The sequence below is a fragment of the Trichomycterus rosablanca genome, chromosome 19 (genome assembly GCF_030014385.1).
Source record: "Trichomycterus rosablanca isolate fTriRos1 chromosome 19, fTriRos1.hap1, whole genome shotgun sequence".
Taxonomy (NCBI): Eukaryota; Metazoa; Chordata; class Actinopteri; order Siluriformes; family Trichomycteridae; genus Trichomycterus; species Trichomycterus rosablanca.
Genome location: NC_086006.1, coordinates 16,360,697 through 16,377,280, shown reverse-complemented (window position 1 = coordinate 16,377,280; position 16,584 = coordinate 16,360,697). Strand labels below are relative to the sequence as shown.

The following is a 16,584-nucleotide window of genomic DNA, read 5'->3' as shown; positions in this document are numbered from 1 at the left end:
CAGTGCCCGTCAAGTATATGAACTCGACTCGTGCAGGTGAAAATCTGTACTGACTGTGCGTATGTCAGTTGAGAGGCATTCAGGGTAATTGGACACGACTAGACTGGGGGATAAAAATTGGGGAAAAAAGAGGGGAAAAAATATTAAAAAAGAAAGAAAGAAAAAAAAGAATCTAATAGTCACACAGTGGCGCTGAACCACGGAACGATCCCTGCATGGGCAACCCACATGGTCTAATTAAATTGGCACTTAACCCTTTAATGGTCTCACCAAGAAAATAGTGTTAAAAAAATTATTTCTTTGCATTTCTTGGGACTATACCAACAACAAACTACTATTTTTTTTAGATTAAAAGGGCTATTTTTTTTTTTTTAAACCACCGTGTCATCACAAGGAGTAGATATGACCCAAACAGGATTATTTAAATACAGTATTTATACTTAAAGTAAGCACAACCAAAAGCTTGAGCAGACCATTAAAGGGTTGTCACATAAATTAAGTCTAAATACCCATATGCACAGTTTCTAAAATAACTTACTCCGAGACGTAACTAATCTCTGAATACAACCCAACGATTGTGTCACCTCCTTTGCAGCCTTTCTGCTGTCAGTCTAAAAACAGGTCCATTTCCTCAAAAAGAAACGAGATAAACAAGAAGGTTGGTTGTTTGCGAGCACCACTCATGCCTTAAACTCCCATTTACATGAGCATAGCCGAAAGGAAAGCCATCCTTTCTCATACACACAAACCCCCTCCTACAATGCTGTTCAGTACAGACAGTAGGTTTAGGACACATGCCAATACGGGCACACAAGTACACACGTCAATTGTGCTTCTCTGCTAGCTTAAAAAAAGAAACAATGTTACCACCATATGCTTCACAGCATACATATTAGTATCAATTAAATACCCATCACACTCAAACCATATTAAATTAAAGAAACATACTGAAGAACTGCGGATTACTGCTTGCATAATCAGAGATCCGCAAAAGGTGTTCATACCCTTTAAAACTTATTAGTATTCGTCCAATAACCCAAAGATCCCCTCGATTCGAGTGATGATTACTTCCATTTCTGGTGAGGATCACCTCCAAACGATTCTGAGTCAAAAAGACCATGATTGCTGCTGCTTGATGAATCAGTGAGTCACTTGCTGGTGATTCGAATTGGATGTGATCTAATGGGATTGAATGCTCGTTGCCAGCTTAAAAAGACTACATAGACGGCTTTGTTTATTGCTTTTTTTCCAAGAATGAAAAGCGCTGTCTCATTCTCTGCTCCAAGTTAGTCATTGGCCATAGTTCAAAGCCCCCAAAAAAAGACCTGTGTGCTCTCAGATAAGCGAACGAAGAGAAAAACGGCTTCAGAGCTCAGACGAGTCCCTTGACGAAGCTGGTGTCCAGATGCACGATGAGGACACGGAGGAAGGACATTTCTTTGCGCGTGTTCTCGAAGATGACGCGCGGGTCGTCCGACTGGCAGCGCAGACAGTTGGGCGCCATCACCATGGCCAGATTATTCACGTCCATCTTAGTCTTACTCACGTTCACTGGCTGTGCGAAAACCTGGGGAATAAGAGGAGTGTGTCATGTGAATGTGTTGTAATCATTGCAAATTTAAAGCAAATGCTGAGAATGGTCATAAAATATTATATATATATTTTTAGAATAGATAATGTAATTAAATGGCTTCATTTAAACTATACAGCCAAAAGGCCGCTCAGGTGGAGCAGCGGTAAAACACGCTAGCGCACCAGAGCTGGGATTTCGAATACATCGTATCAAATCTGAGCTCTGCCATCTGGCTGGGCTGGCTGATTGATGGTGCCTGTGCAGAGTAGAAGAATGCTGATCAGGGTGTGGCTCTCTGTGCACAAGGCTGATCCACATATGAACTCGCCTCGTGCAGGTAAAAAGAGGCAGTCGGTACTGCACACGTGTCGGAGGGGGCGTGTCAGTTGCGAAGCTCCTCAGTCAGCAGTGGAGCGTTGGAGGTGAAGCGTAAAGCAATCAGGGTAATAGGATATGAGATTAGGTGATAAAATTGGGGGAAAAATTCAGAGAAAAAAAGAGAAAAAAAAACCATATGACCAAAGGTATGTGGACACCTGGAAATAAAAACCCATAGGACATTTACATTTTAAACCATAGCAATGAATATGGAGTTTACATTTTCACTCTTCTGAATATCTTGAATTGCCATTCGCCTAACCTCTAGTGTGGTGAGCCTCCTTATTACAATGACATACTGTTTAATAGGGTAGTATGCACTTTTAGACCAATCCAGTATATACTGGGTAAGCGATTTGTAAACTGGTCTACAAGCCTCATGACTGCATACCTCAGTCATGAGACAGAAGCCCAGTACATTAATACAGAAACGTATCAAGAGCAACGTACCAACATCAAACATAATAGGAAAAAATGTATTATAAATTACTGTGACCATTAAATCACTGTTACATTTTGTCATGGGGGCAGAAACATCTTGAGCTACAATGCTCAAAAGAACCCTTTTTTGGTCATAAATAGAAAAGCAACTCAAAACCCACAATCCATGAGGCAGATGGGCTACAACAGCAGAATATCACATCTGGATTTCTCTTCTAGTCAGGCAAGAACAGGAATCTGAAGCTAAGTGGACACATTCTTACTAAAATTGGACAGTTGAGGATTAAAAAAATGGGTTTCTTAGTGTCATAAATTTTGATTTCCACTGCTAAGTGCAAATGCTAGGGTCAGAATTTGGCATGAACAGCATGGTATAGTATTTTTTGAGAGGCAGATATTGGCCCCTCTAATACAACCAAACATCTTTTGTTGAGGAATGCCTAATAAACAGTGTGTGTGTATTTGTGTGTGTGTGTGTGTGTTACCTGTAAGAAATGGATAAAATAGCAGAGCACCAGTCTGTTGAGCTCCGGTAAAGCCTGCACCACACTGATTGCTGCGTCGGGCTCCTCGTAGTGACTTATGCACTTGTTATAGAAACTCTGTGGAATCACTGGCTCCTCCAGCTCCCGGTACCACAGCTTTAACAGTGATGCTGGGAAAATAAGGAAGACAGACTGGTCAGATGCTTGTCCAGTAAATCAATAGGTCAAAGTAGAAGTAAAAGTAGAAGAATGTTTCTAGGACAGTCCGGACATTTAATTGACAGTAAGTTTATCTAACTGCTTTGCCGCTTGCACCACCTCCAAGCTGGCCAGGAGAACTGCAGACTAGAACCCATCCCATTTTATTTTCCCCCTTCTTTACACCAGCCTGCAGTGGATTCTCACAGAGCTGTACTGCATTCAGAAATCAGCTATATATAACATATAAGGAGATACCCTATCTAAATTTCGCTCCTTCATAAACAACTACTTGTGTCTGGTGATCACCCTGCCATGTTGGTAGCACCATGGAGAGTTTAAGATCACATCTCACATCTAATGTTAAGTCTTTTGTTGCACGTTTCCTATTAAAAAGTATGTGCACCTGTCTTCTAGCAGTCTTCTACGATTATAGAGGCTTATACAATACATTTTTAAATAATGTGTTATTAATAATCTTGTCATTTACAACACCCCGATACAATTCCTCCGCTTGTAACACCTCTGGGGAGAGCTGCCGACTAGTGTTCTCCAGCCACCAGCCAGCAGGGAATTCTTACAAAGAACTGTACAGTGTACGAAGAGGCACGCTATGCTGTATGTGTATCCTCCACTATTTGGGCTGGTGCCCACCTGACCTTTGAAGTGTCCAGCCGGCTTTTGGACAGTTTATTTGTCGACAGTAAAAAAAAAAAAAAAAACACTATACGGACAAAAGTATTATGATTTTGTATTAAGTATTATAATTGCTAACAGTTTAGGGAAGGCCCTTTCCTGTTCCAGCATGACTGTACCCCTGTGCACAAAGCAAGGACTTTAAAGACATGAAGAAAAGCTTGGTTTAAAGAAGCCCAACTAAACAGCTTTGGAATTAACTGGAACATCAGTTGAGGCTTTCTTGACCAACATCAGCGCCCAGCTATACAAATGCTCTTTTGACTGAAGGGGCACAAATTCCCACAGACTTGTGAGAATTCTTCTGAGAAGGCCTTTTCAGAGCAGTGGCTGTTGCTACGGCAGAAAAGATCACATAGCGATTACTCTAGTTTAATACCATCTGTTTTTGTGATGGGACGTCCAACAAGCTACTTGTGGCCATATAGTTCATATATGATGTAAATTTACTGACAATCAAAACATATACTTACCTCATTTAACCTAAAACAGACTTTCACAGGCTTATATAAACGTAGGGGTGATGTTATTGGGTAGTAGGTGCTCCACAAATACACAGCACAAAACACATTAACACAGTTAAAGACTGTATTCGAAAAATGCCTAATGAATACAATGCTGTGTGAATGTTACAGCTTTTAAATAAATGTACTGTGGTATCTACTACAATTTGAGTAGTATTTCCATTTCTGGTGATGATTTACTCCAAATGATTCTGAGTCAAATAGAACATGAATGCTGCTACTTGATGAATCACTAAGTCAGAAATTTGAAGCTTTACTTGCTGGTGATTCACACCTGTTGTAATCTAATGGGATTTAATGCTTGTTGCCACCTTAAAAAGAATCAATTGAAGGCTTTGTTTATTGCTTTTTTTCAGGAATGAAAAGCGCTGTCTTATTTTTTGCTCCAAGTTAGTCAGTGGTCACCAAGGAAGACTAATCGTTTATTTGATAGCAATTGTTAGATGGGACCTGATAATGTTCAAAGCCTCAACCTGTAGGCTGTCAGATAAGCAAATGGAGAGACAAATGGGTACCGTGCTTACCAGGGACGTTGGGGTCAGATAGGTTGTCTGGAAGTTTCCACTGGTCCACCTGTAATTTGAGGGCGTTCACCTCATCGATGTCACCTGGTACCCTGCAGCATTCAAATACACAAACATTATTAATATACACCGATCAGCCATAACATTGTTTCTACACTCACTGTCCATTTTATCAGCTAAACTTACCATACAGAAGCACTACATATAGAAGTACAGTTACTGACTGTAGTCCTTCTGTTTCTCTGCATGCTTTGTTAGCTCCCTTTCATGCTGTTCTTCAATGGTCAGGACTCTCCCAGGACCACTACAGAGTAGGTATTATTTGGCTGTTAGATCATTCTCAGCACTGCAGTGACACTTAAATGGTGGTGGTGTGTTAGTGTGTGTTGTGCTGGTATGTGGATAAGACACAGCAGCACTGATGGAGTTTTTAAACACCTCACTATCGCTGCTGGACTGAGAATAGTCCACCATCCAAAAACATCCAATCAACAGCGTCCTGTGGGCAGCGTCCTGTGACCACTGATGAAGGTCTAGAAGATGACCAACTCAAACAGCAGCAACAGATGAGCGATCGTCTCTGACTTTACGTCTACAAGGTGAACCAACTAGGTAGGAGAGTCTAATAGAGTGGACAGTGAGTGGACACGGTATTTAAAAACTCCAGCAGCACTGCTGTCTCTGATCCACTCATACCAGCACAACACACACTAACACACTGCAGTGCTGAGAATGATCCACCACCTAAATAATACCTGCTCTGTAGTGGTCCTGACCATTGAAGAACAGGGTAAAAGCAGGCTAAAAAAGTATGTAGAGAAACAGATGGACTATACAGAAATTAATGTCACAGATCATAAAATGACAAATCCTACATCTATTATTGATTTTGCCCTTTTAGTCTAAGAATTAAATACAACTGATGGTTCACAACAATGCACGCTTTGAGAGCCCTGAAGCATATTTCCATTTTATTTCATAACAATCTATACAAACACCCAATTTTAAAACAATTAACCTTCGATACCAGACTATTAAAAACAGCAGATGTTAGACGACACTAAAAACAAACAGCCCGGGACAGATTTCCCGACAGGACTCACAGGCGTCGCAGGCCTTGTAAAAATAGAGTGTTGGAAGAGGAAAAAGAGCGATGGAAAGAATGTTTCAACACACACCACCCACCACCACATACAAAACATCAAAAACCATCTTGTGCCACTCGTGTTTTCATACGGTATCTGTATCTCTATGTGGACTCCTTCTTATTCTTACCTGAAGATTCCTTCTGCCTGAGCTCCACCAAGGGCTAGAACACACTGCGAAAGCTGCACCTGTACCCAGGGCAACCTCCTGTGTGGGAACAGCTGGCTCTGCCTCTCCATGATCTCCTCCAGAGCACTGCCGAAGAGCGAGGGTGTCACGATGGCATTCCGCCCATGATCGATCTCGTCCAGGGTAGGCTTCCTCAGACCCTGCCAATGAGAAAGACAGAGAGAGATAAACACAAGAACATGAAGCCAATCAAACCACATTCAGTTAAGTCACATGATGTATCTTTAGGCAGTATTTATTCTGGCCAGGGTTGTTGTGGGTCTAACTTCCCAGAATTACAGGGCTCACTGCAGTAACACACCCCAGACAGGATGTCAGTTCATCATGAGGCCTCAATGCCCCCTGATCTCAGACATAGCCAATCATGTCTGTATATAGACACACGACTGGCCGATAGCACTGCTGGATATTCGAACCCTGGATCCCAGCGGTAGTGGGCTAACAGAATTTACCATTGTACCCCTCAAGCGCACTGGTAATGCCGTTTAACACTGTATGTGTTTGGACAGCCCCTCCCCCTTCACTAGACACAGCCAATCATGTCTGTGTAGACACCCAGATGACTGAAAGCATGGCTGGGATTTAAGAAGAAGGCTGTCTCAATTCTTAAATGCCTTAAAATGCTGCCTACTAAGATGCCTTGTTCTGAGCAATATTCTGCCTGATTAACGAGGAAGCTCTGTGTGCTTCCTCATCCGCAAAAGGCAATCCCAGCATTCAGTGCGGCACTTTTCTCACAAAGAAATGTCTTTTCTCTCAAACGCAAGTAAGTCTAATTAATTTTTAATTTTATAAAGGTGTAGAAATGCAATTTAATCTCAATTTTAAGTTTTTCAGTGACAGCTGGCATGCTAGTGGGTTGTGTCGCCTCAGCCCATTGGTCTGAATAGCCTGAGACTAACTCTGTTAGCTAAGTAAGCTAATACTGCTGTGGAAGGTGAAAATGCCTCTTTTTTTTGCATATTTCCCAATTTTCCTCCCAATCGAGTCATATCCAATTACCTAATTGCATTATGCTTCATCTCTACTGATGTTGATCTCCACTCTGGTTGAGGAGAGCCGAGACTGACACACGCCCCCCTCCGTCACGTGTGCAGTAGCCGACTGCATCTTTTCACCTGCTCGAGGTGAGTTCATATGCGGATCAGCTTTGTGTACGGAGAGCAACACAATGATCAATGCATTATTCCTTGTCTCTGTGCAGGCGCCATCAATCAGCCAGTAGAGGTCGTAACTGCAACAGTTATGAGGTCCCATCCGGCAACCCCCGAACAACAGCCAATCGTTGTTCATGTAGACGCCCAGCCTGCTGGATGGCAGAGCTGAGTTTCGAACCGACGCGTTTTACCGCTGTGCCACCTGAGCGCCAAAAAACTGCCTTCTAAAGTTCGATGTTAGCTAGAATCCTCTCTACTTAGAAAGCTGCCTAGGCAGGCAGTAGGCAGCAAGGCAGCTCACTAGGTTTTCAGCCCGCTGTGTCAGTCTTACAACAGCGTGCTCACACTTGTAACTACGCTGCATTACTGGTTGACGGACAGCTAAAAACCGCCTGTTTTGATAATCTATAAACATTTCAGGCTTTCTTATGTTTTGTTTGGGCAATTCTGACAAAGCCTCATACCAACTGATGATATCAATAGCAACACCGTGACCTCACTTTACCACACGGTGTAATGTATGGTTAGGTGAGAATATGCTAAAAATAGCACCCGAGTAGAGGATAATAGTGGACACAGTGGGTGGGAGGTTGATTACAGGGTGGGGACTGGTGAAAGCACAAGGAGAGACATAGTGACAAGCTCTCTGTTCTGTTTTCCTTCTGTGTGTGTATGTAAGCGAGCGACATGGTTTTGAGTGATAGGGGTAACATTCTCCCCCCCGTCTGAGGCACTTTTTAGAGAGTGATTGCTACCACATGTAGGCACTTGCACACTGTTTTACCATGTTACGCTTACGGATTACAAGGCCAGCCTGAACACATTACAGCCTCTTTTTTTCCTCCTGCACCATAAACCTGCATTTTGCAACTCACAAGACTTTTAAATCATAGAGCTTTCAGATCGGCCGTCAATCCAGTTCTGTTTAATATTTAGGACGTGGAATAGTTTAAAACAACCATCCGGTTTGCCCGCAGGCCTCAATAATCCGGAAGCAGGTTCCTTGAACGAATTTCAGTAATTACTGGTATGTTAAACTGATAAACAGGTCTGAGGTCAGTAAATAGGCGTGTCATTTTTACCTTTTTGCCTCCGGTCACAGCAACCTTCTGCAGCTTACGGTAGCAGTATTTGGCATAGGTACTGATGGGTAGACCTGTAGAGGACACAAAAACGACAGAAAATAAGTGTGTCTGCATACACGCTAATGACAGTTACACATCATTCTCTAATATCTTGAATCAGATTTTTCTGCACATGGATACACTTGATGTGGATATGGACTGGATCCCAAACGCAAAGTAGTGACTATCATGTACACAGGGTAGCGTACGGTCACCTCAGAGCAAGTGGGTTTGATTCCCAGGTGGGGCAGTAAGGGTCCTTTCTGTGTGGAGTTGCTATAAATGGGTTCCTATAGACAACGGTATCACATACAGAGAGCCACGAGGTGTACAGTGGCTCAGTGGGTAGCACTGTGGCCTCATAACAAGAAGGTCCTGGGTTCGAATTCCAGGTGGAGCGGTCCGGGTCCTTGTTCTCCCCACGTCTGTGTGGGTTTCCTTCAGGAGCTCCGGTTTCCTCCCACAGTCCATAGACATGTAAGTGAGGTGAATTAAAGATACAGAATTGTCGTCTGTTAAATGGTTCTGCACAATGTGCTCCCAAAATTGTTTTGTGCGTTTACGTTCCCAGATGCGAGGTGAACGTCGCCGTGGCACGGAGATTTGAGCCCACATTAAGTGGGCCATTGCTCGTTCTGCCCGACGTCTCTTAGCTGCAAACAACATAACCATAAAAAGATGGCAAATGGTTGTAAATATAATTCTACTTAAAGCAAAAACCGAATTAAAGCTCTCCATCTTGCTCGTTTCTCTGCAGCGTGTTGACACGTCATGTAAAGGTTTTTACTGTAGTTAATGGAAATGCGAAATTTTTCTGCCGATATTTCGTAAATGCGCGTTACACTTGCGAAACGTTTGGATGGAAACCCGGTTAATGACCATTGTAAAAAGCTCCATAAAAATTAATTTGACTTGACTAGTTGTACCCTGTATGACCTGCGTGTTACTTTAATTTGATTTAATGCGGTCTTCCAACTTTTAATTTCCATTTTCATTTTCATACTTTTAATTCATAATTTTATATTCCTATTTTCAGTTTTATACTTTTAATTCATAATTTTATATTCCTATTTTCAGTTTCATACTTTTAATTCATAATTTTATATTCCTATTTTCAGTTTTATACTTTTAATTCATAATTTTATATTCCTATTTTCAGTTTCATACTTTTAATTCATAATTTTATATTCCTATTTTCAGTTTTATACTTTTAATTCATAATTTTATATTCCTATTTTCAGTTTCATACTTTTAATTCATAATTTTATATTCCTATTTTCAGTTTTATACTTTTAATTCATAATTTTATATTCCTATTTTCAGTTTTATACTTTTAATTCATAATTTTATATTCCTATTTTCAGTTTCATACTTTTAATTCATAATTTTATATTCCTATTTTCAGTTTTATACTTTTAATTCATAATTTTATATTCCTATTTTCAGTTTTATACTTTTAATTCATAATTTTATAATTTTATATTCCTATTTTCAGTTTTATAGTTTTAATTCATAATTTTATATTCCTATTTTCAGTTTTATACTTTTAATTCATAATTTTATATTCCTATTTTCAGTTTTATACTTTTAATTCATAATTTTATATTCCTATTTTCAGTTTTATACTTTTAATTCATAATTTTATATTCCTATTTTTAGTTTTACACTTTTAATTCATAATTTTATATTCCTATTTTCAGTTTCAAAGACTCTCTTGTCACTCTGGCTGGGGAAGAAAGGGCTGCCACTTTCCCACGCCTATTCTATGGTTGTGGAAGTAAATGCTACATACTGCTGTAATGTAAACACTGTAGCAATTAAAATTCCACCCACTGTGCCCTTCAAAGGTTCCATCATTAAAAAAGCACAATGTTTTAATGGCTATAGATTTCAAAATGAATTTTGCTTACAGCCCTGCCTACGATCCCCTGTGTTTCTTTAAAGGGGCCCGACCCACAGTATGAATATCACCAAAAAACTAACATTCCATATTTCTTCACAAACACACAAGCAAAATGTAACCCACAAGACCAAACACACCCAAATTCTTCTGTCATTACAACAACATTGTGTGTATTGGGGTTCATGCATCATGAACATAAATCAAACTGGCAAAACATTTGTAAAAGTAAAGACAAAATGTAATTCTTCAACCCCAGTGATTACAGGCTAATCAGCATAGTTTGTGGGGTAAACTATGAACACGAAACGATAAAAATCATGCTACGCTAATTAAAAGAGATGGAATAAGTGATACACGCTGACTAAGGAATGCAAACACAGCAGACTAGAATTAAAGACTCAAGACAAAACAGCGCAGTCTGAGAAAGTGCCATTGTCCTGTCCTTTCCTGTCCCTCTCGAGACCAAGCAGGGTTTTTTTTTTTTGCTGTGTGAGAGATCCGGGATCTATGAGTAGAGCCCTATTGACTGATTTACTGCTAACAGGAACGGGTATGCTTCCTAATCTGGGTAGAAAAGAGGCTTAGTACAATCACATTCATAGTTACAAGCTGTGTAAACTTTACTTTAAGCATTACAACCTGTAAAAACATTCTACTGTGAATGAACCACTTTGAAAAAGGTTAAAAAAAAAAAAAAGTCATCAGCTTGTTCATTTGTTATGTGCTCAAGTGCTAGCCCACTATCTCTGACATCTGAGCTCGAATCTCAGCTGGGCCAACACAACACAATTGGCTGGGTGTATGTAGGGGGAGGGATTCCTTAGTGCTGCAGTTATGTCCTTTTTACAAGGGGTTCTTAATTGTGATTGGTAGGGTGTGGCTCTAGATGGGCAAAGTAGGGGGTATCACACTTTACACAAGCAGGAAAAATTATATACACCGATCAGCCATAACATTAAAACCACCTCCTTGTTTCTACACTCACTTTCCATTTTATCAGCTCCACTTACCATACAGAAGCACTTTGTAGTTCTACAATTACTGACTGTAGTCCATCAATTTCTCTATTTCTTTTTAGCCTGCTTTCACCCTGTTCTTCAATGGTCAGGACCCCCACAGCACCACCACAGAGCAGGTATTATTTGGGTGGTGGATCATTCTTAGCACTGCAGTGACACTGACATGGTGGTGGTGTGTTAGTGTGTGTTGTGCTGGTATGAGTGGATAAGACACAGCAGCGCTGCTGGAGTTTTTAAACACCTCACTGTCACAGCTGGACTGAGAAAAGTCCACCAACCAAAAACATCCAGCCAATAGCGCCCCATAGACAGTGTCCTGTGACCACTGATGAAGGTCTAGAAGATGACCAACTCAAACAGCAGCAATAGATGAGCGATCGTCTCTGACTTTACATCTACAAGGTGGACCAACTAGGTAGGAGTGTCTAATAGAGTGGACAGAGTATTTAAAAACTCCAGCAGCACTGCTGTGTCTGATATGTCATACCAGCACAACACACACTAACACACCACCACCATTTCATCGTCACTGCAGTGCTGAGAATCATACATCACCTAAATAATACCTGCTCTGTAGTGGTCCTGGGAGAGTCCTGACCATTGAAGAACAGCATAAAAGCAGGCTAACAAAGCATGCAGAGAAACAGATGGACTACAGTCAGTAATTGTAGAACTACAAAGTGCTTCTATATGATAAGTGGAGCTGATAAAATGAACAAAAGGTGATTTTAATGTTATGGCTGATCGGTGTATATCGTATGTTGGGCTTGGTGTGAATGGCTTTAATGCAAAAAAACTGCACATGTATGTTCTGCATTTTCATTCTTTGCATCCTGTTAAGCGTGAACATGCCTCAAGGCTGTAAATCTTCTCACATAATTACTGGAAACATGTTGGGGTTTAGCTGCATGTCTCGGGTCAGATGTCACTATGATAGTAATTCATTTGGACCCTGACATGTCTGCACAAGCAAAAAACCCTGTTCACACAGGATGAGTCAAAGCCAAATACAAAGAAGTCTTGAATGCCAAGAGCAGACCGCTAGTTTTAATCTCTCTTGAGATAAAAAGACGCTGGTGGCTTTTACAGCTGCTGTTTTACATGGATGACTCTTCAGCTATCAGGCAGTGAAAACATGGCTAGCATATGTGTGAGGCATTTCACAAGAGCTTGAGTGTCTTTGATCCATCTCACACTTGGAGTCACCGTCAGTCCTCGGTCAATGTTATTTTCCCACCTAAACCGCCCTCTTGATTCCAAGCACTTTCGGATGTTGCCTCCATTGATCATCCATAGCAGGGTCTATTCATCTTCTCCTACTACACATATCCTCTCCCTTCCTCCCTCTCTTCACCCACTCTTGTTTTGGACCCATTTGCGTTAACGGCCCCCTGAAAACAAAGACAGTCCGACTGACACCAACACTTCAGGCCAGACAGAGTGCTAGGCGATGAGTGAGAAGCTGGGAAGACAGAAGAAAGAAAGACAGGAGAGATAGGACAGGGTATTTACATACCAATAGTGGCTGCTGTAATAGCCTCTCTTTAATCCTATAGATGAGAAAAATCTCGCCTTTTCAATTACATGCTTAACGTGTTAAGGAAAGCATCTTCTACCCACCCACCCCTTCCCCCGTACACTGTCCTGTTCCCCCGCTGCCAGACCATACCCGCACTGTTCAGAACTGGCACAGGAAAAGACTAAGAAGGCTTAGAATACTTCACAACATCCTTCTCAATGGCACAAAGAGAGATCCAAAAATCTGCTCCTCCTACACAAAGCCACCTTATGCAGAGATTCTGCTGGTGAGGCTGAACAGATTTCATTTCCAAGCACATGTTGCCCGCTAGTACCCATCAAATCTGCTGATTAACCCTTATGTTCTGCTCAATGTCCATGGAAAATACTTTGAAACCCAAGTCTATCATTATTTATTAATTCCTAACATTAACTACAGTACAGATACTGAATTCGTGTTCATCATTTCATTAGACTATTCATTTGGTCCAATTCTCAGCAGACACTTTTATACAAAATGACTTACAATAGTGACTACGTAAAATCCAAGCAATTTAGGGTTTGAGGCCTTGTTTGAGGGCCCAAAGGTGGAATCCTGGCAGTAGTAGGGCTTAAACCAGGAACGTTCCGACTACTAGTTCTAGTACCCTAACTAAGCTACCACTGCCCTGATGCAGATCTTTTCCCAATTTTGGTTGAGTGTGTAGCCACTGATGCACATCATCATCACGTGAAAATCTTCTTCCCCTTAAAGCTTCTTTGAGCGATCCACAAAGGTGGAAATCAGATGGCGCTAAATCCGGACTATAAGCTCTTTCTCAGTCTCTTAGACATGACCAATTACTACTACTCTCACTGTCACCGTTTTCAATGAAAACATAAAAGTGCGGAAACTTTTTGAAGAGGAGTGTCTAATAGAGTGGACAGTGAGGACAGGATCCACTCATACCAGCACAACACACACTAACACACCACCACCATGACAGTGCCACTGCAGTGCTGAGAATGATCCACCACCTAAAAAGTACCTGTTCTGTGGGGGTCCTGACCATTGAAGAACAGCATGAAAGGGGGCTAACAAAGCATGCACAGATGGACTACAGTCAGTAATTGTAGAACTACAAAGTGCTTCTATATGGTAAGTGGAGCTGATAAAATGGACAGTGAGTGTAGAAACAGGGAGGTGGTTTTAATGTTATGGCTGATCAGAGTATATACAGTGTATCACAAAAGTGAGTACACCCCTCACATTTCTGCAAATATTTCATTATATCTTTTCATGGGACAACACTATAGACATGAAACTTGGATATAACTTAGAGTAGTCAGTGTACAGCTTGTATAGCAGTGTAGATTTACTGTCTTCTGAAAATAACTCAACACACAGCCATTAATGTCTAAATGGCTGGCAACATAAGTGAGTACACCCCACAGTGAACATGTCCAAATTGTGCCCAAATGTGTCGTTGTCCCTCCCTGGTGTCATGTGTCAAGGTCCCAGGTGTAAATGGGGAGCAGGGCTGTTAAATTTGGTGTTTTGGGTACAATTCTCTCATACTGGCCACTGGATATTCAACATGGCACCTCATGGCAAAGAACTCTCTGAGGATGTGAGAAATAGAATTGTTGCTCTCCACAAAGATGGCCTGGGCTATAAGAAGATTGCTAACACCCTGAAACGGAGCTACAGCATGGTGGCCAAGGTCATACAGCGGTTTTCCAGGACAGGTTCCACTCGGAACAGGCTTCGCCAGGGTCGACCAAAGAAGTTGAGTCCACGTGTTCGGCGTCATATCCAGAGGTTGGCTTTAAAAAATAGACACATGAGTGCTGCCAGCATTGCTGCAGAGGTTGAAGACGTGGGAGGTCAGCCTGTCAGTGCTCAGACCATACGCCACACACTGCATCAGCTCGGTCTGCATGGTCGTCATCCCAGAAGGAAGCTGACGCACAAGAAAGCCCGCAAACAGTTTGCTGAAGACAAGCAGTCCAAGAACATGGATTACTGGAATGCCCTGTGGTCTGACGAGACCAAGATAAACTTGTTTGGCTCAGATGGTGTCCAGCATGTGTGGCGGCGCCCTGGTGAGAAGTACCAAAACAACTGTATCTTGCCTACAGTCAAGCATGGTGGTGGTAGCATCATGGTCTTGGGCTGCATGAGTGTTGCTGGCACTGGGGAGCTGCAGTTCATTGAGGGAAACATGAATTCCAACATGTACTGTGACATTCTGAAACAGAGCATGATCCCCTCCCTTCGAAAACTGGGCCTCATGGCAGTTTTCCAACAGGATAACGACCCCAAACACAACCTCCAAGATGACAACTGCCTTGCTGAGGAAGCTGAAGGTAAAGGTGATGGACTAAACCCAATTGAGCACCTGTGGCACATCCTCAAGTGGAAGGTGGAGGAGTTCAAGGTGTCTAACATCCACCAGCTCCGTGATGTCATCATGGAGGAGTGGAAGAGGATTCCAGTAGCAACCTGTGCAGCTCTGGTGAATTCCATGCCCAGGAGGGTTAAGGCAGTGCTGGATAATAATGGTGGTCACACAAAATATCGACACTTTGGGCACAATTTGGACATGTTCACTGTGGGGTGTACTCACTTATGTTGCCAGCTATTTAGACATTAATGGCTGTGTGTTGAGTTATTTTCAGAAGACAGTAAATCTACACTGCTATACAAGTTGTACACTGACTACTCTAAGTTATATCCAAGTTTTAGTTCTATAGTGTTGTCCCATGAAAAGATATAATAAAATATTTGCAGAAATGTGAGGGGTGTACTCACTTTTGTGATACACTGTATATATATATATATAAATACCACTGATTTACCTCTGTTTTATCTGATTTGGGGTTGCGGCATGCAGGAAACACTCTGGAAATGTCACCAGTCAACACACACATACACCTTTGGGCTGTGGGAGGAAACAGGAGCTCCCACAGAACACCCACGCAGACACAGAAAGAACATGCAAACTACACACAGAAAGGAACCAGACCCATCCGCCTGGGATTTGAACCAAGAACCATCTCGCTGTATATGCTGTATGTGCATACGCATATGCATGAAAGTCACAAGCACTGCAATGAAAAGGAACCCTGTCCAGGATATTCCTACCTTGCGCCCGGTGTTTCGGACCGACTGCGACACTGACCATCATAAAGCGGCTGATTTATTGGTAGAACACATTCATCCTAATTGATTAACAATGCACACACATTGTCTATTTGTTTTAATAATGTGCAAATAGAATAGAATAATGTGCAAATCCGAATTTTGTCTTAATACAGTGAGAATTATGAAAGCTTTGCCACTAAACTAATCCCAGGTCAATGGCCAGTTCTCAACAAATAGAGGATTGTTTCCAGAGAATGTCACGAGTTTAATAAATACCATATGCACTGAAACAAAAGCCCTGCCCCCCCCCAAACACACAGAGAATAATATTCCTTTACACAAAGTGAATACAATGTAATGATCCCACACTAAGCTACTAGTAACACAGGATCTCTGCTAGAAATGTAACTAGTGTGTGTGATGTGGTCCCAGAGAAGTCCTGAGTCCTGATGCATCCAGTTATACAGCTGCATGCAGCTCTGTGATTGGCCGTGGATGGTCGTGACATCAACGAAACCACAAACTTGCCAATAAATCTAAAGAATAAGAGTGTGTTTTATAAACAGTGCCAGGATGACTAAG

The 16,584-nt window shown here is 41.7% G+C and overlaps 1 protein-coding gene across 3 annotated transcripts in view; it reads right to left on the bottom strand.

Moving 5' to 3' along the window:
• Window positions 1-1,041: 1,041 nt before the first annotated feature.
• Window positions 1,042-16,584, bottom strand: part of arhgap46b (Rho GTPase activating protein 46b) — a 128,310-nt gene continuing 112,767 nt past the window's right edge. For all 3 annotated transcript variants that reach the window (XM_063015242.1, XM_063015243.1, XM_063015245.1), the window contains 5 exons: window positions 8,394-8,467; window positions 6,095-6,294; window positions 4,820-4,911; window positions 2,878-3,047; window positions 1,042-1,567 (listed from right to left, as the gene is read on the bottom strand). In XM_063015242.1, the coding sequence (XP_062871312.1) occupies window positions 1,373-1,567; window positions 2,878-3,047; window positions 4,820-4,911; window positions 6,095-6,294; window positions 8,394-8,467 (731 nt within the window). In that variant the 3' untranslated portion in view covers window positions 1,042-1,372. The remainder of the gene's footprint in view (window positions 1,568-2,877; window positions 3,048-4,819; window positions 4,912-6,094; window positions 6,295-8,393; window positions 8,468-16,584) is intronic.